This window comes from Halichoerus grypus, chromosome 5, assembly GCF_964656455.1.
Source record: "Halichoerus grypus chromosome 5, mHalGry1.hap1.1, whole genome shotgun sequence".
In the NCBI taxonomy this organism is placed as follows: Eukaryota; Metazoa; Chordata; class Mammalia; order Carnivora; family Phocidae; genus Halichoerus; species Halichoerus grypus.
In genome coordinates this window covers 89,028,591-89,052,342 of record NC_135716.1, presented here as the reverse complement: position 1 = coordinate 89,052,342, position 23,752 = coordinate 89,028,591, and the positions used below count along the sequence as shown (strand labels likewise).

Sequence of the window (23,752 nt, the reverse complement as noted above, 5' to 3'; positions counted from 1 at the left end):
GCCATCTTGCTTACGTGCCCTAGTTGTTTACATGAGGGGCTTTCTGTTCTAGTCACACACTGCACTGCTCACCAGAAGCAACTCAAAATGCAAATGTCCTGTGGTAGTAGGTCAATGACATCATAATCATATTTGAGAGAAGGCATAAGAGGGACCACAGACCTTTAATAGGAATGATGGCTAATTCTTAAATATTTACAAAGAATAATACACAACCATTCCTCCTTTCCCACTTTATGACTCTTCAGAAGCTTCTATTGATACAGTGTTCTGAATTTACTACCTCTAGCCTCACAAGTTTAATTAGAAAGCCTTACATTTTGGTCTTATGGTGAGCTAATGAAACCCAGTGGTGGACTTCTCATAATGACTAAATCTAGCATTCACTATAGGTTAGGCACTTTGATCCACACTAATTCTCTCCAAAAACTTGGAAAAGTTGATCTATATACATTTACATTTAAACCAGGAATTACATTCTTAATAACAATGACTTATGATTGCCTTGTATTTATAAATGGTTGGAGAAGACCTTGCCAGGGATGGAGAGAAAGTCCTCTCACTTGCTATCTGAGGTAAGATAATGTGGTTCCTCTCAGCCATCTACAGAGGCTGTGTTACACTGCAAGAGATTAATGTCTTCTCTTTATGACGCCAAGAAAAAGGGTGAGATGTTTTTAAATTCAATACCTGTTTTGTCTAGCACACTCATATGACCTTGAGTGGAGAAGCTAGCAGTTTCTTACCTATACCCAAGTTCTAAATGAATGAGATGTGTGACTTTGCAAAAGTTATTTAACCTTATCACCTATAAAACAAAGAAAAGGGACTATATAATCTCTAAAGTGCCCTCCTGCTTTAAAATTCTATGACTGGGGCGCCTGGGTGGCTCAGTCATTAAGCGTCTGCCTTCAGCTCAGGTCATGATCCCAGGGCCCTGGGATTGAGCCCCCATCAGGCTCCCTACCCCGCAGGAAGCCTGCTTCTCCCTTTCCCACTCCCCCTGCTTGTGTTCCCTCTCTCACTGTGTCTCTCTCTGTCAAATAAACAAAATCTTTAAAAATATATATAAATAAATAAATAAAAAATAAAATTCTATGACTACATTTGAATTGTCTTCTTAAAAACTTACCAAAAGTTGCTTTTTCTTTTTGCCAATATTTTAGCACAGAATATCAAGTGAAGTCATAACACCCTAGGGAAAAATTAATCTTTCATATTCACAAAGTGAGATGCGTTTGGTTTTAATTTTATGGTTAAATTTAGGCCAATTCTTGTGTCTTCCAAACCCATTAATCCCTACAAGCACCTCTGTCCATGGTGCTGATTCTACAGATACGTTGGTACATTCAAAGATTGAGGGCTCTGCAGACTGCAGTAGTTCTGAATCAACAGGATTACAGTTTGGGGAGTGAGAAGAAGTAGATGGTGACTAAAATCTGAGCAGGAAAAAGGAACAGAGAGTCATACAAAACTAATGTAACTGAGAAAATGAAAATTGAGATTAAAATTGGAAAGGACACTACAAAGGAAGGAAAATGAAGTGAAAAGGAAGAAACAGACTTGAGGAATCGGGAGGAGGTGAAGAAAAGTCAGAGCAGAGAAAGCTTTCTTTGTATGTTTTTGAGTTGTTCCAGAATTACTTGCAGAGTTACATGGAACAACAGCAAAGACTGAGGCAATCCAATAAACAATGAATAATGGATCTTAACCTAAACAAAGGGATATGACTAAAGAACAAACTGTATATGTTTGTACTGGGAATATCTGGGTATATCCAGGTATCAAGTGAATTTGTGAAGGCAGAGATGTGGAAATTAAAACACTGCAGAACAAATCATGAAATGAGGTCACAGGAGAGCTGTGAAAAAGGTGATTGGGTGAACTGAATTCACTGAAGTGCAGGGAACGACGGAATGATATCGGAGATGAAAATGACCGGAATGCACAAAATCCACAGTACTGAGTGAAAACCCAAAATAAGAAACTGGATAAAAACTTTTTCCTTGAATTGCTGTTTCCTTCTAAGCCATAACATCTCAAAATGTAGAACAGAAGTCGACTGAAACCCAAGCAACAAAAAAGAGATGGTACTGGAAATAATTCCCCTTAAGAGTTGCTCCTCCTAAGAAGCCTTTTAATGATCTTATTCACCACCAAAACTTCGAGAAGGAAGAAGGTTCCAAAGGAGAAATAAAATGAATAAGATTTCAGGTTCATTTTGACCTCATGTTTTTGTGAGCACAGGCTGCTTTGGCATCACCAATGCTACCTACCACAAGTAAGTGAAAAAAATGTAATAGCTCCTACTTTTGTTCTCCATTCTTGGAATCTGGCCATTCAAAGGAACCTGTCCTTACCTGCCTGCTTTGGTGATGATCATCTCAGTTCCAATGTCATGGAACCTCTTCCAGAGGTCAGCACATTGCAGCTCTACCTGAATCTCTTCCATGGAACACATGGCAGCAGGCACAGGGCCTGCAGCACCAGGGCCCAGGTCAGCGTGAGTGTCAAAGGAGCAGGAAGTCCGCTCAGTGAGCACCTCAGAGTCTGAACCCGTGCTTTGCTCAGAATCTGCAAAATAAACAATCAAGTCTTAGGTGAGAAACTGCTGAACTGCCCCCACCCCTCACTGCCCTAAAAGATGGGAGGCTGGGTGAGGGGCATGGTGGAGTAGGGAGAGCGGTGAACAAAAGGAGACTTAAAGCTGGGAAGCTCCAGAGCACAGCATTCAGGGTATTTTATTATTTTTTTATGGTTTGTTTTTGTGATTTACGACCATCTTTCAGGTTTTGCATTTCCAACATGACATCTGGCATTTTAGCAACAGCTGAAGAAAACTGGTCCACAACAGGCAATATTAGGAGTACTAATGTCACCACGGTGAAGGGAAGAAGCCAAACAGGAACAATAAAGTAAGTGCCAAATTTTAAAAAATAATAATAATTACAGACCACAGCTCCAAATCTAGACAATTTCACTGGGGGCTGGGTGTTGGGGGGGGTTCAATGCTAATAATAATGTATTCTTTAATGTCCTACTACTCAGCATCATTGCCCATCAGCCAGTAATTTTTAAACAAAGCAATTTTCCCTCTATTTATATATCTTGGTCATCAAAAGTAATGAAAAGTTGTTTGGGATCTTTAGAAGCACTTTGTCATGTATTTGAGTAAATGGCTTTTCCTAAGAGTCCAATCAGACCATTTTGGATGAAAAAAGAAAAAAAAATGTCTGTTGTAAGGCAAGGATGTAAGCATATGGAAAAAGTTACCCAAGAAGGCGGTTGAAACAAAGGGAATAAATGAGTTCAGGAGACACCTTGATTGGTTTCTGAAGTATGAGCAGAGGGGAGGGGTGATCCAAACAGGAAGGTAGGATTGAGAGCAACCAAATAAAAAGCTGGCGTGCTGTGCCAGATGGTCCTTTCTTCCTGTGTCTTCTGTACTCATGAAGGGGTTTTGGGGGGGAGGCGCATGCAGAGTGATAGAGAAGGCTGAAGTCAGATTTACCAGAGAATTTACTGTAATTTTTAAAGCTTTTTACTCTTAGAGGCCCAATGCCAAGAATCTTATCTCCTAAGATTTTCCAAACTCAGATTAGCTGATACAATCTCCTTAGGTCAAATGATACTGCAAGCTAAGCCTGAGAACCTATTTCTGCAACCCTCCCCTGACATCTAGGATTCTGATTGCTTCCCCTGTTAAATAAATACATAGACGAATATGTATTGCTACCATGCTCACTTAACTGCAGCAGGTTTCTAGGCCTGTGAAAACCCATCCCACAAGACCTTCCCTTTCCTTCCTTCTAGCCCTGATGTGTTCCTCTCTCAAACCCAGGCAGCATTGCCGGCAAGTCTTCCACAACGCTGCCAGTGCCCACAGGGAGCAAAGTGACATTTCTCTCCTCCCCAGTTCCCCACCCTTCACTTCTGAAGATATTCAGGGTACTGCAGAACTGAACCAAGCTCCGAAATGACAGGAAAGTCTCTGCCCCAAATCTAGTTTATCCACAATCACTAGTCCAGTCACCATCTTCACACACACAAATATATATATACATATGTATATATGTGTATATATAGGTTTTACATGTCTAAGCATATAATTTTAGACTTGGAGCTAAACAGGGGCTAACTTTGGTCTCCTTCAAGCACAGAAAAGTGGATCTGCTTATCTAAGATGAGAGCTGATGCTTCTGAGTGACAAATCTCCATCCTGGCCCGATTCTATATGCCTTTCTGTTGCAGAGCCATTATATCACCATCACACACTCTGCCAAATGCAGTAATTCTGATCCCCTGAGACATGGATTCCCAAATCCCATTGTTTCTGTGATATGCCAAGAGCTCCTCACTTATCACAAGTATTATGAACTTTTCGAAACTTCTCAAAGCAAGAGTTTTAAAAAATAGTCTTGTCCTAACTTTGGGAGCAAAGTGGTGTGAAATCCACTTACCATAATGTGCTACAGTTATGAAAAAGTTGGAAATTTGGGACATATGATTTCTCCAATGAGTGTTTAGGAAGAGGGAGGGAAGGGAAAGATATCACTATGCTAAGTGATAACTTTTTAATGGTGGCCAAACTGGGTTGGGATTAGAATGGTGACTATGGCTGGAGAATTAGGAAACCAGAGACTCTACTCTTAACTCACCGTGTCATCTGAAATAAAATGGGGGCTCAAAGTGTGACATTAAATGGACTATTAGTCCATTTAATAATGAATCACTTGGACAGGTCACTTAACTATAATGGACCTATTTCCTTATCATGCATTTAGAAGGATTGAGCTGAAAACTTTTATAATCTCTTCCACCTCTAAGGACTTGAAGAGTGTCGATGCATACTTTCTAATGAAACTTTCAGTGATAACCCAGGTAACCTCAATTAGAAGCATCAAATTAAAATTGCTTGGGCAAGACAAGTTAAATGAGGAAAAAGACTGGGGGCTCAGATTCACATTATCATAGAAGTTAAAGAAATCAGTGGGTATTCTATTTATAGTTTCAATCAAATCAATCAATAAGCACCTGTCAGCATGTGGCCCTATATGAGGTACCATGTAGATAATTTGAAACAGAATCCCAGACCTTGAGAAGTTTCCCAGTTAGTGCTGATTAATTATGTGTTTATTGGGTGCTTACTATGTGCCCAGCACTGTGTTAGATGCTGAAAAATACCGAAGTACAGAGCGAGGCTCCACCTAAAGGGATTTACAATACAAATGGAAGCTGAGTGCATTCACAAATAGAGACCAAGACAAATGCTACCACACAGTTTCCCACACCATTACATATTGCCTTTGCATGTCTCACAGGAATTCAGCAAAGAGAGGGATCTGAGAGGACTGGAACAGTGCTGGCGAACTCATGCTTACTAGAAAAGAAGCGTACAAGACGTGGAGATATAGGCAGCATTTGCCCATGAAGAGGATTTTCAGACACAGTTATTTGTTCCCCTGGAAGTACTCTCTGCTCCTGGATTCTCACTCCCTCACAAAATAGAGCCCCAGTGACTTCTACATAAAGAATACAGGCACCAGCCCACATTTTCAATAACATAAATTAAGCTACCTTATAATACCAATACCTTAAAATAGGGTTAAGATCAACACCTCAGGTAAAAATAAAATTGAATCCTTTGTAAAATGCGTTTCTAAATCATAGTTAGATAAAATATTTAGGTTAACCAGATCATTTATTTTAGCTATTAATCAGAATGCATAATCCAGTTAACTATGTCATTAATATAAAAAATGCAGAACAGGTTATTTCAATCAAATGGGGCCATCCATTCAGAAATACAACCAGTCCCTTGAATATCAGAAAACACCTCTGTGTTTTCAAGTTTTTTTCATTTTTCTTGGCAATTTGTGACTTCCTGCCTTCAAAAAACTAACCGTTAGGAACTCGTTTGAATGACCTGGAAAGACTTCTTGGCTGTCAGATGTCTCTTGTGGATAGCATTTGAACAAGGGAAATTTTAGCAAATCAGGAACATAAATGATAAAGTTATATATAACTAAGGAAGTTAAAGAAAACTTTGCGAACTTGCATGGATCCAGTTACAAGTCACTGGAGAACATCGTCTGACTCATATAGTCAAACCAACATATCTATTACCATCCAAAAAAATCCCTAAACAAGAGATTCTAACCATCAGCTCATAGTGTTACTTGTTTTCTATCTCTGACCTATTTCGTGTTGATAAAATGGACACAGTAACACTAAGTTCCCATAGAAAGTTGAGTTTAGCTTAACAGCAAGTTCAATTCTCAATTTATGCAAAATAATAGCAATAAGAAAATAGTTTCTTCTTTTACATTTTACACACTATTTAATATATCTTTCCATTTGATGAGGTAGAAGCAGCATATTTTTAGGTCCATTATATAGATGAGGAAATTGAGACTAAGAAAATTAAAAACAACAACATGGCCTAGAAGGTAGATCTTCTGTCTCCTGACCCAATGATCAGGTCTCTCCCAAGATCATATCAGGTTCAACCCCGGCCAAAAGAGCCAGCAATCTGTAATAACCCTCAACTATTGTAACCATCCTTACAAATGAAATGGCTTAATATGTTTGATCCTGGCCAAGTCACATAACTATTCTGGCCCTCATTTTCCTTAATCATTTTAGCACAGCATATGCACATTTAATTAGAGGTGCTCTAAAGTCCCTTTAGGTCTAATGTTTACTGGATGGATTAGTAGTGCAGCTTAAAGACCACCAATTCTAACAACAGCAACTCAACCATGATAAGTTGAGTTGGTTGGCATGCACAGAAAATGCCTAATTTATATGTATTTTGACTTAATATCAAAACCAGACACTGTTAAAACAGATTTCACAGTCTTCCAGGCAATTTTCATCTCCACTTAACTACTAATTTTGAGGAGTAATTCATTACTACAGTGAACAGAGAACATTTACGCCTGGGGCTCTGCTCTTCACCATGAGTGGGGTGTTGGAGAGTCACTTCATTTCACAGAGCCTCAGTTTCCGTATCTTAACTATTTCCTTAGCATATCTATTACTATTTCCTTATCTTTACTATTAGGGACTGGAGGAAGATATCTTCTTGCACAGAAAATTGTATTTATAGCTTTATGATAAAATAGAAATTAATGATTCTGTTGATAACAATGCTAGTGACTTTGGACTGTGAGATGAATATAAGCCCACAAGAACTATCCCAACCAAAGGGTTAATGGTCAACATCTATTGAACACCTACTAAGTATCTGATGCTCTGCTAAGACCATATATATATATATATATATATATATAAATGTTATATATATAACCTTATTTAATAAAACAAATCTAAGAGCTATCATTATTACCTCCATTTTATATATTATTGACACCAAAATCCAGATTACATCAGCTCCACCTCCTGAGGATTGCAGGCATGTGAGACTATATTTAATTCCACTTCTATTTCACCAAACATTTCTGCTTTGTATAGATCAGGTTATATAGTAATAGACCAAGACAGATAAAATAGGTTCTTGCTCCGAAGGAGCTCACAATCCAATTTCATGGGAAAGGACACACAAACCATTAAAGAAGACTGGCTATGATAGGTGTTCCAATAGATATGGGAGCAAAGTATTAAGGAGCTTTGAAGAACAAGCAAGTCAGTGATTTGGGATCAAGAAGACTTCACAAGGTGAAATTTGAGGATGGACTTGAAATATAAGTTCAATATGAGCAAACAAAGAATTTATGGGAATGGAACTAAAGGTAGTGGGAATAGCATCAGTAAGGACTTGCCATTTTTACAGAATTACAAGCACACTGATATGGCCATAGCTTAAAATACATAAGGGAAGAGGGGAGGTGAGATAAGAGATAAAGGTGGAAAGTCAGGTTCAACTCAAACTCAACTAAATGACTATTTATTTAACATTTACTACGTGCCAGTCACTCTTCTAGATCCTTGAGACATCAGGGAAAAAAATATCTGGCCACATGGAGTTTATATTCCAGGAGGAACTTGGCTGTCATAATATGGAGTTTACACTTGTTTTCTTTATACCAAAGGTTTTTTTTAAGTGGAAGTGATGATAGTTCTGTCTTCCCTTCTAAACTATGAATTCCACAAGCTGAATCTAATGCTTTGTCACATCTTCTATATGAATGATGTACAATAGCCTGGTTTCATTGTGGGAGATGGGTCATAGAAGACTACTATAGTCAGATAAGAGATGCAGGATTTTCTGAGATTAGATGTACAGTGCCACTTCCATAAGCCTGGACTTCAGCTATCATATTTTACTCTAAGGCAGAAAACAGTTTGAAACAAAGGCGAAAGACACAACCCAGATGATAATCAAACAATTCTTTTTTTCTACCAATAACTGGAACATAACTATATTGAGTGGTACTTCCTATCTGATATGAGTGGGGCAGCTACTCCGTGGTCTATTTCTTAAGTCCTGAAGTCTCCAAAACCAAGACTCCCACAGCCATCTAAGGGCTCCCATTCATACCAGGGCAGACATCAGAAGCTTATAACCCAGGCAGCACTCTCTGTACCAAGCTCAAGTAAACTCCTATTTCTAGAGGATTTCTGCAGTGGAAATTGGTTCTGGGATGTCAGATTTTATCAGGTAGCTTAGCAAAATCTGGTGATGAAACTTTTCATAGACTAATTCTAAATATGGCAGAAGCAGAGCACTTGGCACTGACCTGAGGACGGACTGAGCCCAAATTTGATACCCAGTCCAGAGCTTCAAGGGAACGAACTATACCCAGGTTGGATTAAAGTAAAATTATGATGATAGCAAACACTCAAACAAGCCTGTTAGATGACTTTAGTGATGGAATGAGGTCTCTGAGCTCTCCATGCCCTCCAAGTTCTATTTGGGAAAAGGGGGGGGTGGGTAACCTGAAGCCTGCAATTCCCATGCCAATAAGCCAATTAAGGAGACCAAAAGCACATATCTCTCAGCTGCCTAAAGCACTCTCCACCTGACAACCAGCATCTCTCTCAGTGATACACAGAACCAGATGCAAGGACCCAAAGTCATCCCTGAGAACTCAGCCTTTTAAAGAGGCTTTGCAAAGAAGTGGCAGCAGTAATTTTTATATATATTTCTTGTTGATCAAACAAAGGGTCAGTGTCATGAAAGGTTCAGCCTCTAACGCTCCAGCATACTTTGCAAGTGGAAGCAAAAAGGAAGAGAAGTTATGAGCACTACACTAGATATTCCATATACATTATCTCATGCATTTTTCTCAGAAAACCCTATGAAGTAGGCACTACTGTTGCCATTTTATAAAGGAGGAAACTGAGGCTTGGTGAGACTGAGAGGCTTCCTCACATTATATAACTAGTCATAGTGGGATTTGAGTCCTCCTGACACTAGAGTTGATGTTCTTTCCACTATACACTCTTTCCCCATTTTCAGAACGAGACCTGCAGAGCTGGGTGCTTCCCACAGTGAACTTGGAAATGCAGAGCTAACGTTCAGGCAGTTCAGGCAGACAGCTCTATGGAGACTAAGACATTGTCAGTTCTTTGGGGAGAGGAGAAAATTCAAGCCAAAGTCAGACAGGAATTTTACTTTCTCAGTAGCTGGGCAGTTGTGTTCAGGAATATTTGAGATATCTTCAGCAACTTAATATTATTTAATAAGTAAGCACAAGTACCAAAAAAAAAAAAAAAAACAACAACACCTTTTGTACTATTTCACTTCCTGTCCCCAGTCCCCCTTGGGTAAAACATCTAAAGGTGACAGGTCACTGAAGATCACCGTCAATGTCAAGCCACTCGTTCACTCTAGCCTAGACCATAAGCAAAACAACATTAGAAGGTACTCAGAAAATGTTTGGACTTTGAGAAATGTGTAATGACACCATTGAAAGATAAGAAAAGGCAGCTGAGGTAGTTCCTACTTACACGGAATTTGGTTTATTTAGGCTTAACTCAGGTCACAGTTCATGGCCCAAGAGTTTTTGATAGTCTTAAATGGATATCTATATTTGAGGAGAATTCATCTGACAACAATGTATGTGAAAACATTTATAAACAGTAAAATATCAAATTAACATGTAAGATTACATGCCAATGATAAAGTTAATCAGGAAGACCAAGAAAAAATAAAGACAAATATGGGTCTTGGGTTTCCTACAACAGTCCTAATTCCAAATATTTTATTTCATTCTTCCTATAAAATTAAAATTTTTGAGATTGACTTTTAGTTCAGAAAATATTCCTGATGGAAAGCACAGAAAATGCATAAATAGAATAATAAAAAATTGGTCACAAGCCACATGGCAATATTCGATCTAAATACCTCTTACACCAGAGGTCCTCCAAAAGTTGATCCTAATTGACTGGGTGGTCTTCAAGATTTACCAGTCAATCTTAAGCCAGCAGCTGTCAACACAGGCCCCTCCTTGAGGCTCTTGGCGTATTTTCTGGGTAAAGTGACACATTAGTTCATCCCCAAGCCAGTGCTTCTTTGCTCTTTGCAACCACAACTACTTCTAACCTCCCACTACCACTCTGGCCACTGTTATAGCACCATCAGTCATCTGCCATAGTGGTCTTTAATTTCCATGAAGTGAGAAGGAGCCCTTCTCCCATAGGCCCTAGAAGAACTTGCCTTATACCTTGTTAGGATATTCTCACTGAGCACCAATAAATAAACAAATTCGTGCTAATACACTAAAGGGGAAGAAGTAAACAGCCAATTTTCAAGCAATAAGTATAATTTAACTTCCAGAGACAGTGCCCTTGGAGATGGCAGTCTCAAACATGTAAGTAGAACAGACATTTGAGTAAAACCAGGAACATGAAATTCCCTTCAAATTATATGCAAGAGACCACCAGCTACACTAAGTTTAAAACCCAGTGTATCATGCCGAACATAGACAGCCATCCTGTTTAAGGACTATAAGAGAGCTACATGGCTGGCAACTATGTAACAACCTCCCCAATAATCTAAATCCATTCATTTGATAAATCATTTATTTATTCAGCAAATAATTACTGATGAACTCACTTAGACCTAGCAATGTGCTAGGGACTATGAGGGGCACAACATTGAATAAGATATGATCTATGCTCTCAGGAACTTACAAAATCACTTAGGAGACAGGATAGGTCAATAAATAATCTAATAAAAATAGAATAGTCAAAATCCAACATGGCACATAGCACACTGGGGACTGGAATTTGGAATTCAAAAGACCAAGTTCTAAAGTTCACCTCTTCCTTTCCAACTGTCTAATCTTGAACAAGTCACTTAACCTCTTGAAGCCTTAGTTTTATCATTTGTAAAATGAGGATATCATTAGTACCTACTGTGTGAATCACTAACACAGCATGTATGTATGTTTATGTGAATACCTTATCAACAGTAAAACAGTAAAAGGGATAGATAAACGCTAATTTTCATGTTCTTCTAAGAGAAATATCAACAAAATGCTATGGAAGTTTAGAGATAAGAAGAATCTCTTCCAGCCCAGTGGTCTTTTCTGGGCCTAGTGAAGAGATGTCTGCAATAAAAAGGCAGAAATGGGGGAAAGGAGGAGAAGGATCTTCCAGGAAAGGGGAACTTTATGGCAGAGGCATGGCAGTAAAGTCTACCAGACAGGTTTAGAGAACAGCAAGTAATTCAGAAACACATCTGCATTAGTCCTCTTATATCCTCAGCACCTGGGACAGTGCCTGGCACCTACTATGCACTCAATTAAATGTTGGTTTTGTTGAATAAATGAATGAATGAAATGCTGTCTGTTTAGCAAGGCAGGAGAAGAGATGTGACCAAAGTGTAGACTGAAGCCAGATGAGTGTAGACTGAAGCCAGGGGAGTGTAGACTGAAGCCAGATGAAGAATCTTGAATGCTATTCACCTTCTGATCTTCTTCCAGAGACGAATATACCTCTGGTAATAAGGTATCTTCATTGAATGCCATGTTCCCAGTGAAATCCCAAGAGGGTCACCTCCACATATAACCTAAATTATTGGAATCCCCCCCACTTTTCCTTCCATGACTGTGAGCTGTGTTAAGCTCATTGGCAAGGTCTGACCTAAAGTTTTTCACAGGCTCCAAATGAGTTCAGTGAATTCAATCACTTCTGTGAGTAGCACTCCCAGCCAAGCATCTAGAAAATTCTCAGATATTATTTCTCTTCCACGGCAGCTCAAGAGGAGAAGGTGCCAGTGGTCATGAGGATAAAAAAGGGGGAAAGAGTAAGGTCTTCAAGCGCTAGAGCTAGTGATGCTGAGGGAGAAGAAGGAGGGCACGCAAGCCCTCTCCTTCAGAAACAGAGTGATTCCTGCCCCCCTCCACATCCCCATTCAGCTAGGGTCTGTGCTGTCTATAGTAAAGCAGGGTTTTCAGAGATGCATCCAGGAAGGGGATAATGCACAGTCCTTCTTTAGAATCACACAGACCCAGAGGTATGACTTTGAGCAAGCAACTTAACCTTTCTAAGCCAATTTCTGCATCTAAAATAGAGATGCCAATAACTCTCAGTAAAGCCCCTGGCACACATCAGGAGTATATTAAATGTTAGTTCCTTCCATCATGTGGAAAGGGGAGTGACCACAAGGGTTAGATCTTTTCCCAATCACTTCCCTGTGCATATCTGAGAGAGAGAAAGAAGGTTTGTGTTCTTTCAAATAGAGAAAAGAAGATGTAAAGAAATCCTAATAAAGAAAATCCTAATAAAGAAAATGTAAAATGTAGAACAGGAAAAGATCACATGGTGAGAAAATAATTCAGGGCCTGGAGCAGAAATCATCAAAACTGAATGGTGTTAGAAGAAATGGTGGAAAGGTAGAAGGAAGGAAAGCAAAGAAATAGTGAAAATGTCAGCTAAGAAAGCCTCTTTTGTGTGGGCCTGCCTACGTGATGCTCCCCTAGTCGACAATGGCTGCCACACTATTGAGAAGGCAAATGACTAGAATCTGAAAGAAGAGACAACAGGGAATACCACTGGGCAAAGATGTATGTTGGACCTTCAGTAAGGAAATGGGGCTGGGGAAGCAAAGTCGAACCTTGACTTTGGTCAGCCTTGGCTGGAGAAGCAGTCCAAGGGCACTGTTCCATGAAAAAGGGGGACACAGGAAAGAGTCGGGAGGCCGCAGCCTGACTCCAAATTGACACCCTTGTCAAAGCACTCACCCTCTGGCTCAGGCTAAGGAAAATACACACTGAGGAGGCAGGAAAGATCTAGAGCTTAAGGGAGTCTCCCAGGGAGAATGGGGATGAGGTCTGAGAGTTGTTCACTATAACCCTATCGCTGAAACTTAGCCAAGGTGACCTGCCCAGTGCCACCCACCCAGAAGTACCACAGAGAAGCAAAGGACCCAGGTCTTGCTCCGAAGCTTGAATTCATCCACTGTGCCATACTTCCTTCAGAAATCCTAAAGCCAAACGCTTTGATAAGAGAACAGAATCCAGTTTTGGGGTATAGGGCAAGCATTGAGAGTGAAACGCACACCCTGGATTAATCATATTCATGGCAGTGTCTTTAAATTTACAATTCACTGACCCCAGCTGGACATGCTTACCAAACTTGGAATCCCATCCTCACATCCCAAGTCCCCAGAACCCTCCAGGAAAAGCCCCCCTCCTGTCTTCTCTGGTCTTCTTTCTTCCTTCTAAAGCCCTCCCCAGAAGAGAATGAGTTGTCAAAGGATGCTCACCTTAGGGCAGATTTTTGGTGATGGCCAAGAAGAGGGTGGGGCAAGGCAAAGGATTACCTAACACTGTCCTCTGCGTAAAGGCTGACTTGGGAATTCCAAAGTCAACATGTTATTCCTAACTCCATTCCTGCCTCCTTGAGTAATCCTGCCTAGATCACTTAACTCCACTCGTTCCTCTGCCAACACCTTGGCTACAGCATGCCTCTGTTTTCCCCCAGGCCTACCTACCTTGGTCAGAATGACTCTTGAAGAGACAGTGTCGTCCAAGTGTGTCAGCAATTCAGACCCTGACAGCTTCTAAAATAGCTGGTGGGTTGTTGCTGGGTGTTTGTTGCTCTCCAAAGGAGCGGTGGTGTCACTGAGGCAGCAGGATTTCCTTGCCAAAGTTGCTCCTCCCCTCCTCCCCATAAGGCTCTGCACTGCCTCTCCCTGGCCTGGCCCAGGAAGACTTGGAGGCCAGGGGCCGTGGCATTTAAGCACTGTCAGAGTTCCCACTTCAGTCCCCATCATGGTGCCAGTTCGGCATCTGTCATGATGACCCAGCCTGAACTGTATTTAGAAGCTTCGGACATGGCACGGTGTCCTGACCCATCTCAGGGTGACAGGAGATTTCCTGAGCACCTGGGCTTGTGATTCCCTCCAGAGAATGGGGGGGTCAAAAGGACTTTATGTTTCCTTCTCAGGAGGGTCCCCATCTGCTACAGGCCTCTCTCGAAGACTCAATCTCCCTCAGTGCTATTATATCAAGCTATTGTAAAAATCCAGACTTTTTATAAAGCTTATAAGACATGTTAGAGGAAAGAGAGAATCATGGGAAAATCTATCAGAAAATGGGTTTAACGGTCTGTCCATGGACTATTCTTACAAACATAAATTTCCCTAGAATTATATCCTGGGAGTGGACAGAATCTACCAGATATTGCCAGTGAACAGAGAGAGCCTGCCTAGGACTCTTAACTTCTTGGGGGACAGTACATAATATTTCACTTCATCTTCTTGGCAGACTCTATGCCCATCTTGAAAGTAGCTTACCAGAGTCCAAAAAAAAAAAAAAAAATGTGAGTTATTCCTGGTTACTGGTTTTAAAAAAAACCAAAAACCAAAAAAACAAAAAACCTTTTTTATTTACACTTGAATGTAATCTCCACCCAGACAGGCAGACTGATAATTGTGTAACACTAATTGGGTGGGCTGTCTGTTTTGAGGGTTACTGCACATGGATGGGTCTAGTCCTCAACTCTGCTAGAGCATAAGAGAAAGAAAGGCTTCTTCCCCATTGACCCTCAACCAGTGTCCCTGACCAGAGTCCCATGGAGATAGCCTGTCATTTAAAAGGCATCAGTGTTTGGTCTCTCCCCATTTCTGGGCAAGGACCCAACACTCAGAGAATGTGGTTTTAGGATCATGGCATCTAATCCATTCAAGGATTATTTGCCCCCGCTATTGCTCAGATGGGTGTGTTAATCATCACCTCCCTTTGTTCTGTAATAAATTCAGCCCTGCCTAATTCCGAGCCTCTATGCATCACTGGAGTTTAAAGATGGCGTTTTGACAGGTCAGATATTTAGAATCAATAGACCACCAACCAGTCAAAAATCTTAAGTAGTTTTAGGAACATGTGGAAGTAATTTTTTCCCAGAATTCACAAGTCTGAAGGATGAGATCTTATTGATGGCATGTGGGCTGTTGTATATATTAAAATATTATTTTATATACCATATTCTATGTGTAATCAAAACTGATTTAACAGTGAAGGCTGATTTTCCTTATTATGCCAAATATCACATGTTATCAGATAGAAATTACAATGGAGTAGACACTACACAGCATCTTTAAAAGAACCAATAAAAAGGTAAGATAAAATTATAAGTGAACGTGGGGGCCCCTGGCTGGCTCAGTCGGTGGAGCATGTGACTCTTGATCTCAGGGTCGTGAGTTCGAGCCCCACGTTGAGCGAAGAGCTTACTTAAAAAAATATATGCATATAAGTGAATGTGCAGTGACTAGTGACGTAAAATACAAATGTTATAGGCTACAGCACTTCACAGAAATCAGAATATTTTGTGTGACGCTGGATGTATACCTACATTTTAATTATAACCATCTCAATTGCATGCAGTCAATCTTTTTGTAAGGGAAAAACTGTTTCATAAAATATTAATTTTGAATTTTTTCAATGAAGAGGTTATTAACCTAACGTCAGTGGATGGGCTTTGGGGGTTTATATGACCTAAAGTCATAAGTTAAATTTGTAAGGGCTTGCATTTCTCGGGGAAGAGAATGTATGGTATTTATGGGATTCTCAAAGCAATCCATGACTTTAAAAGGATGAGGACTACTGGTTTGAAAGACTTCCTCCAAGTGGGGAAAATGTCTAATTTCTAAGTTCTTCTGCTGTAATGTAAAGCATTTTCCCTTCGCCAGATATTTTCAACAGGAAAAATATTCAAAATACGACACAGAATACTCGTGGTGCATCTTCACAAAAATGCGTTCTTTGTCTCCCTTATAAAGTCAAAGTGGTTGTGTTTCTCTGCCAGTGTTAAACTTTCTCTGTATGGTTCCTTATTTCTCATTTATCTGTATTTTAACCACAAATACATGTATGTATAAATGTTTTTTTTAATCGTTTGGAGAGGTAGGGGGAATTAAAAACTATCTTTAAGTGAACGAAAATGGGGCTTTTTCTTCAGCCTTGCTGCTTTTACTCATTCATACTCCCTCGCTCTCCTTACCCCTGCCTCTCAGAAAATCCTCAGTTGGCAAAGGAAGCCCAGGCTCACCAGGCCGTTTCTCCTTCTGTGTGCCAAAACCACAGTAAGTTTGCTACTATGGGACAAACAGTCTGGCCCCCTCACCAGGGACGGGCTCCAGGTTGGTGGTTCCCATACCTCAGAAGAAACCCTCCTCCCAGCCCCTACCCCCAGCCCCACCCCCACCCTGTGTCCTCCAGGGCAATGCCTGCAAGAGGCAGCTCCTCAGGGAAGGCTGGGCACAGCCAGTAGGTGACATTGCCCGCTGCAGGACTGCCAAGGCTTTCCTAAAGGCCACGGCAACAGCCTGCCCACGAGAACATTTTGGTGAGCTCAGTTTGTTTGCTACTGAGAACCTCCTTGCCCTCACAGTCTATTTTTACCGTGCTGTGACACAGAAGACCGCACTGTCACAAAAGTGAATGATAAATAGAGTAAACTCTCCATTATCTATCGTTCTGTGGTGAAAGGAACCCTGGATTCAGAACCAGAAGGCAGGAGTTTGAGCCCTGGTTCTGACCTTGATATGACCTCGAGGAAGCCACTGCATCCCGCTGAGTGTCAGCTGAGGCATCTGTAGAAAGTGGATAAGGAATCCCACGGCTTACCCCACTCGATGAGTCCTCGGCAGGGTGAAATCATGCCGATGAAAGCACTTTATCAACTACAATGTGCCTTCAAAATATAAGTCATCAGCACTACATTTCATCGTTTAACCCGCAGAGATTTCTCCCTGTGCTCAGAACACCGTGCTGAACTCACCCTGATGGGTCCATGCCCATTAAAGACAGGAAACTGAGGCTCAGAAGCAAAGTGGTGACGTGAGGTCTGCTGGCTGGGAGCCCGCACTCTCTCCTCTCACTCCCCCACGTTGTGCACTTGACTTACTCTTGCTGAGCAACTACTGCCTCGCTTTAAAATCCCTAGCTCCTTGAGGCAAAGATCTAGACACAATGCCCTCCCCAGCATCTCATCCCATGACCTATGGTTCTGCTAGATCTGAGCAAGGTCTCAGGATACCTAATTGCGGGGTGGGGACTAGTGCCCAGGTGTGCTGACCAATGGATCCCACCATATCATTGCCACCAGGGCCCCTGAGCTACAACACCTGGCCATCACCCCCATGATGACCCTGCGGCATGACAAGATCCTGAACTATCAGGATTAGAGGCTCTCCCATGCTATGTGTGCCTTTTACTATATTCTGATTCTCTGTTAACCAAAGTGGGTAGCGTCTCTTCACTGGTCAAGAAAAATAGCCCATCCCCTAATGGGGGCAGGCAGGTAGTTGTCTTTAAATGATCAGATTACATTATATACTCCAGGAGATCTGTTCCATCACAAACCCCTTCATATGGAGATCCCTAGGCTGTAGGACAGTTATTATAGCCGAACTGCTTTGTCATTGTCAGTGACAGGAGGCTTTGTTCATTCCAATGGCAAAATGTTTTGTGGATAGGCCCGTGGGATTCGCAGACCTGCAGCAGAACTGGCCTTCTGCTCCCTTAGTGTGAAATGAAAGCCAGTCCCAGTGAAACTGCAAGTTTTCCATAAAGTTACTCAGCTTCTCCAGGGTCTAACATTCCTGTCTCTCTTCTCTCTGGACTTCAGTGTAGTTCTTCTCTTAAAGTATGCCTCACTTCTTTGCCCCACTGACTCACTATTGTGGCAGGATTCAACAATGCTTACAAACTCTGCGAGGAAATGCGTAATGAAAGAGGCTGCTGTTGATTCTCATTCCTCAAAAGAACTTTCCGGAGCATGCTGCTTGTTGCCAGAGAGGAAGTGACATCTCTTCCCTCCAGAAAGACCCTCCTATGATTCGAGTTGGGATTACGCATCTGGATTCAGTTCTCACAAAACTATTTATCTGTGGAGATGGATGTTCTGCTAACTCAGCCTTTAGAAGAAAGAGTGTGACATGTTTCTTGTCATGCTCTTATCTTAAACTAAACTACCTGTGAAAGACTTCCTTCTCGTCATTATTTATAGTTTAATTACAAACCATTGTGGTCCATGAAAAATACATCCCCTTAAGCGAGGAGAGAAAATGAGTTTTAACACATATGTCAACTCTGGTCGTTTGATGGTGGCAGTCAGGAGCACAAAATTGAGGCGTATGAGGCCCAATCCAAGCTCAAAGGGAAGAGCACCAGATTGATGAGCGATGTCTGCCAAGGGCACAGAAATAGGGGATAGCAGTCTATGTGTGACATATTCACTATTATATTTGTTCCAAGGCTTCTACTAAAATGCTATCATGCACGCATCAGCACACTGTCCCTCTTACCTGCTTTATGGGAATAAAGGCGAACGTGCTATTGTTCATATTTTGTGCCATTATTTCCAAGTGGACCAGGTTTTCTGAAGGCAGCAGATAGGCCACTAATCTCTCTCCTCTAGCAATAAGGTCCTCATGTTAGCAAACTTCCTCTGCTCTGACACAGTTGTGGTTTTAATGGAGAACTAATGTCTTCATCAGTATCTGTGCTATTTCACACTTCATTTCCTTCCCCAGCTCTTGGATGAAAACCATTCGGTCCTGGTGATTTACTTTGTGGGAGTTTCTTTCAAGTTAAGTTTCCTTCTCTAGGGATGCCATGCAAGCATTTTTCAGGGCTCCAGCGGGGGAGCACCCAGCCTTGAAACATCAGTGTGTGATCAAGTCATTCAAGAAAGCCAAAAGGCCTTGGCAGGCACCTAGCAGTGAGGTCCTTGGCCTCGGCCTTTGAGGCTGAAGGCAACAGAAGCAGCTGCTACTTTTTCTGCCTCTCAGGGAGCACTGGTTCAGTGGGGCAAGGTGGTCTAGATTGCCAGGACCCCGAGCGCTAGGAGCACATAGAAGGAACACACAGATGCTTTGACACTGAAACAGTTCAGGCCTCTCTGTATATCACAGTGAGTTTCACAAAATCTCCAAACAACCTCAAGGCAAAATCTTAAACTTCTTTTCTATGCCCTATGGTTGTAGCAACCCCCCAGCCCGGATTCTCTAAGACAGTCCTAATTTCAAATATTCCATTCTGTGGCTCTTGAAATACATTTCCATTTAAAATATACAGGTAGAAGATAACATCCTAATATCTGGCTTGAAAAACCATCCTTTAGCATAAGTACACAATAAAATACTTAACTTTTAATTTGGCACATTCTGGCCAAATGGCCCAACTGTCAGGAGTCGGTAGGGAGGGTAAAGGAAAAAGTGGCACAACGTCAAAAAAAAACTTTAAAGGACTGCTCTCCCAGGACAGAAACAGAAAGTACCTACCCCTCGGCTGTAACAGTCACACAGCCTTGGGGGCTGGGCATACGGGGCTGGTGAAGGACAGATTCCTCTGCAGCTCCTTCAGGCAAGACCACACCTGACTTGTTCTCCACTGGGAGGCGACAAAAAAGGATTGAGGATAAAGGACCCAAGACGAAGCTGCCCAATGCAGAGCCAAGACACACTAGCATGCAGAGAACCTCTCACTGCCTGCATCCTAGGGGCAGAAGCCCACATGATGTGGTCTCGTTTTTGGCCTTAAACAGAGTTTAAGGAGGCCAGAGCCGTGTTGGACCATTGAAGAATCTGCCAGTTTCTGCAGAAGGTACGGAAGCACCTTCCCTCAAAGCAAACTCCACATAGAGAGCCAGGCCTGAGGTCTTCCCAGAGAAGCCTGTTTAAGTGGCACGAGCCTGAGCCACACAGCCGCTGCTGTGGTTTTGCTGCTACTGTTTTGTTTTTTAAAAGAATATCTGATAATCATATCTTGATAACTACGAGCCTGCCCTTCACCCTCTGACAGGTAAGCTTTAATCAGAATACCACACGGAGTTCAAACACTATTTAACACCAAGAAGAGTAAGAAAGGACAGCTTCAATTTCTCAACACTTGCTGGTATGAAAGCATGGTGTATTCCATATTTCTCACTGGAGGACCAGGTGGGTCATTCTCAACATCAGCATGTGTGACCTTGGGTCTTTGCCAAATGAGGCAGTCAAAACAGGAAAGCCCAGCATGTCACAGGGGCGCTCTGAATGAGTGCGAGCATTTATGCCACCCAAAAAAGTAGCACCCGTGAGCAATGTTCATACTATAGCAAATGTAAATTTTTAAGAACAGATAAAATCATTACACTGTTCAGATGTCATCTAGCTATATACAATAAGAATTGGAATATTCCAGAAAGCAAATGACTAGGAAAAAAAACGATATCCCTAATGTCATAAAACACCTAGCTTGGAATAAATTTCCTTGACAGTGGAGAAATGAATCTTCTCACCCAAAGGCTAGAAATGTCCAAATTCCAGCTGTCAGAGGATAACAAAATCATGGGGAGGGAGTTTATGTCTCCACTGTAGGAGATGCTATCCCTGCTTGACTTGGTATTCTAAGTTCTTTGTAGACCCCTACATTAACTTTAGTGGAGTCCCACACACTGCTCACATGCAGTCCCCCAGAATAAGAATCAGGGAGGTCCCTCTGCTAAGAAATAGGAGTAACCTGGGCCACTCCTCCTTCTCCCAGCTGGAGAAAGGCAACTGGAGGGGTTTTGAGTAACAAGAATACCAGTCATTGGCTCCAAGCCTGGGGCAGGAGATCTGTGGAATCCCAGGCCCTGGTCCTCCCCCTTTGGCTGGCAGGGTCTCCAAATGGCTCTTGAGCTCTCCTTGGCAGTCATTAAAGTTCACCTGCTGCAACCACAGGTGCCATTCTCTGCTCCACCTCATGGCCTTGGTTGCAACACCCCATTGTTCCTGATCCCAGGGGGGGAGCCTGAAGGTCACCATTGGCCTGGGCCAAAACTGCTTCCTGCTCCCATCCCTGCCAATTTGCACCACACACTCCAAAGGTCACCAGCTTGATGTCAATGCTTCCTATCCCTACATGGGCCTTGCTGCTTCTCCAGACCTACAGCCCCTACTAGGGCCATCCCTGCTGCACATGGGAGAGGAGCCCGTCCCCAGCAGTGTCAGATATCTGAATGGGACTCTCGAGCAGTGCCTTCAGCTCCTAGGAATGTAGGGCTGCGGTGACAGATGATGTAAGTGTACTACAGGGAGCACAGTTCCTCTGTGCTTAAAACCAACCAGGTCTTCTGGCTGAAACGAAGACTCTCAGGTCTCAGATGGGCCCTTACGGAGAGGCAACCTTGTTCGGCACTCTCTTTTTATAAGCCTTGTTACAATCCTGGAGCCAACCAGCAGTGCCAGCTGTTGAACCCCTCTGTCTCCCTGGCAGCCCTGAACATAGCCCTGAACACACCTACAAATGTCCAGACTGGGTGCCCACACGAAGTATGGCTGAACTTCCCAGCTGGGCTAGCCAGAAGAGGCTCCTTAGACAGAATCATAGTTACTGTTTGGCTCTGGGAAGGCTGACAAAGACTTTTTTCTTGCCCAAGAACCTGCTCTAGAGTCCACAGAAAACAGAAACCAAGAACTTTCTTTACCTGAAATTCTTTGTCTCAGAACACCAAGTACAGGACACCACCAGGAAAAGGCTCTTAGCAATTTAAGGAATGGTACATCCCCCAGCTATTTTGATCCACCCTCAGCTCAAGCATCTTAGAGCAGTAGAGAAACAGAGAAAGCAGCACCAAAAGGAGGTTGGAAGAAAAGGAGGCATTTCATTTTTTTTTTTTTTTAAGTTTATAGACCCAGTCCTGACATTTTTCCACATTGCCAGTGACTGGTTTCCAGCTTGTTCTCTTTAAGACTGAGAATGTTCTCTTGAAGACTTGATTTTGTGACAAAATTCATCAAGCCCCCTGCTTCTAATTATAAAACACATTTTAAAATGCAGTTTCATTATTTCCTAGTTCACACAATAAGACTTCAGATGGGAACAGAAGATGCATGAGAAAAGCCGTGTGCCCGTAATATGTACGATGTTACACATGTGGGAATTGCCTGAAACCCATGTCTTCCTAACTCAGCACTAATATTTTACACACAAGGCTGTTTCAAGTTGTTCTTTCTTTTTTTCTTTCCTAGTGGCCTTCATGCTCAAGTAAGTCAACAATTGTCTCCATGAAATTTTTTCAATAAAAATTGGTGAATATTTTCTTGCCCCCTACAAAGGAAGACATTATTTTAGCAAATTTGAATTCATTCTAAGCAAACACTCTAAAATTAAAAAGGCCAAGGAGTGGTCTGTATTTGGACTGGGAGTGGCCCTAACATGAACACAGTAGGCTATAACGGCTTTGCCCACCTTTCCAAGTCTCATAACCAGGAAGCCCAAACAAAGTCCAATGTCTTATCCCTCAAGAGTTGTCACATGATGACAGCTAGGCAATGACTGGGGGGAATACTAATCTTCATGTGGACACTTGGAAAAGCCTCAGTCTAATCAGCTACTTTCTAGCAGACTGTCAAAGCCTTCTTTTTCTCCAACCTGCAATCAAATCAAACTGTAACTTGAAGACTAAATGTCACAAATGGACAAAGTCAGATGAACCTTTGGGGACCAAGACGTTCCCCTACTTGGCTTGCCAAAGCCAGGATCAAAGGAAGCTTGGAGTGGGTGCAATACCACAGCCCTGGAACAGAGGTCAGGTATTTGGCCTTTTCCCAGCTTCCAATGATATTGAATACAACAGATAAATTAAGATCAAGGCACACGGCAGTTCTAAAAGCACCAGCCTGTCCCCAGGAGATCCCAGGGGAGAGCCATCATCCACTGCAGGCCAGATCTTGTCGTCACTTGGAGGAATGCCTGTTAACATGGGGATGTATTACAAACAACAATGTCTAATCAAAAGCCCTACAACATGATCACAGAAGGGGGCGAACTCATCAAGAGCCCTCACTTGGCCAAGGAAGGGATCCTAATGCAGCACAGGACAAAGTCGGTGAAACTCCCTATGCTCCAGCTCCTGATTAAGCATATGTGTGTGGAGAGGTGATTACCCAAAATAGCAAGAGAGCTCAAGTGCTTACGGGAAAATCTGACCCTTTCACTTAAGGCAAGCATGGCCTACCAGCAAATCTCAAAGACAGGAAATATTTCTGGGCTTAATAACTCAAGCCGATATTCATTTCAGGTTGGGGGATTTCCTTTATCCAACTGCTGGTTTCCAAAGTTGATGCACATGGGCATCCCAGCTGTGAGTGCTGCATGATTTGATAGTTCCTTATTCAGTAGAGCCTTGGAGTTCTACCAGAACCTACCCCTACCCCTTAGAAGGCAGAATCCCAAGCGCCTCCTTGGCTGGAAGAATTATAAGATACCAAGCTTCAGGCTTCACTGGACCCAAGAGTAAGGCCCAAGAAGGGAGCATAAAGAATGTAAACCATCTCTCCAGGATCCATCTTCATGGTAGCAAAGAAGTC

The 23,752-nt window shown here is 42.1% G+C and overlaps 1 protein-coding gene across 3 annotated transcripts in view; it reads right to left on the bottom strand.

Annotated features, from left to right (window-relative positions):
- TBX15 (T-box transcription factor 15) overlaps positions 1–23,752 on the bottom strand; it is a 100,838-nt gene that overhangs the window by 42,649 nt on the left and 34,437 nt on the right. For all 3 annotated transcript variants that reach the window (XM_036090105.2, XM_078072553.1, XM_078072552.1), the window contains exon 2: positions 2,361–2,574. In XM_036090105.2, the coding sequence (XP_035945998.1) occupies positions 2,361–2,574 (214 nt within the window). The remainder of the gene's footprint in view (positions 1–2,360; positions 2,575–23,752) is intronic.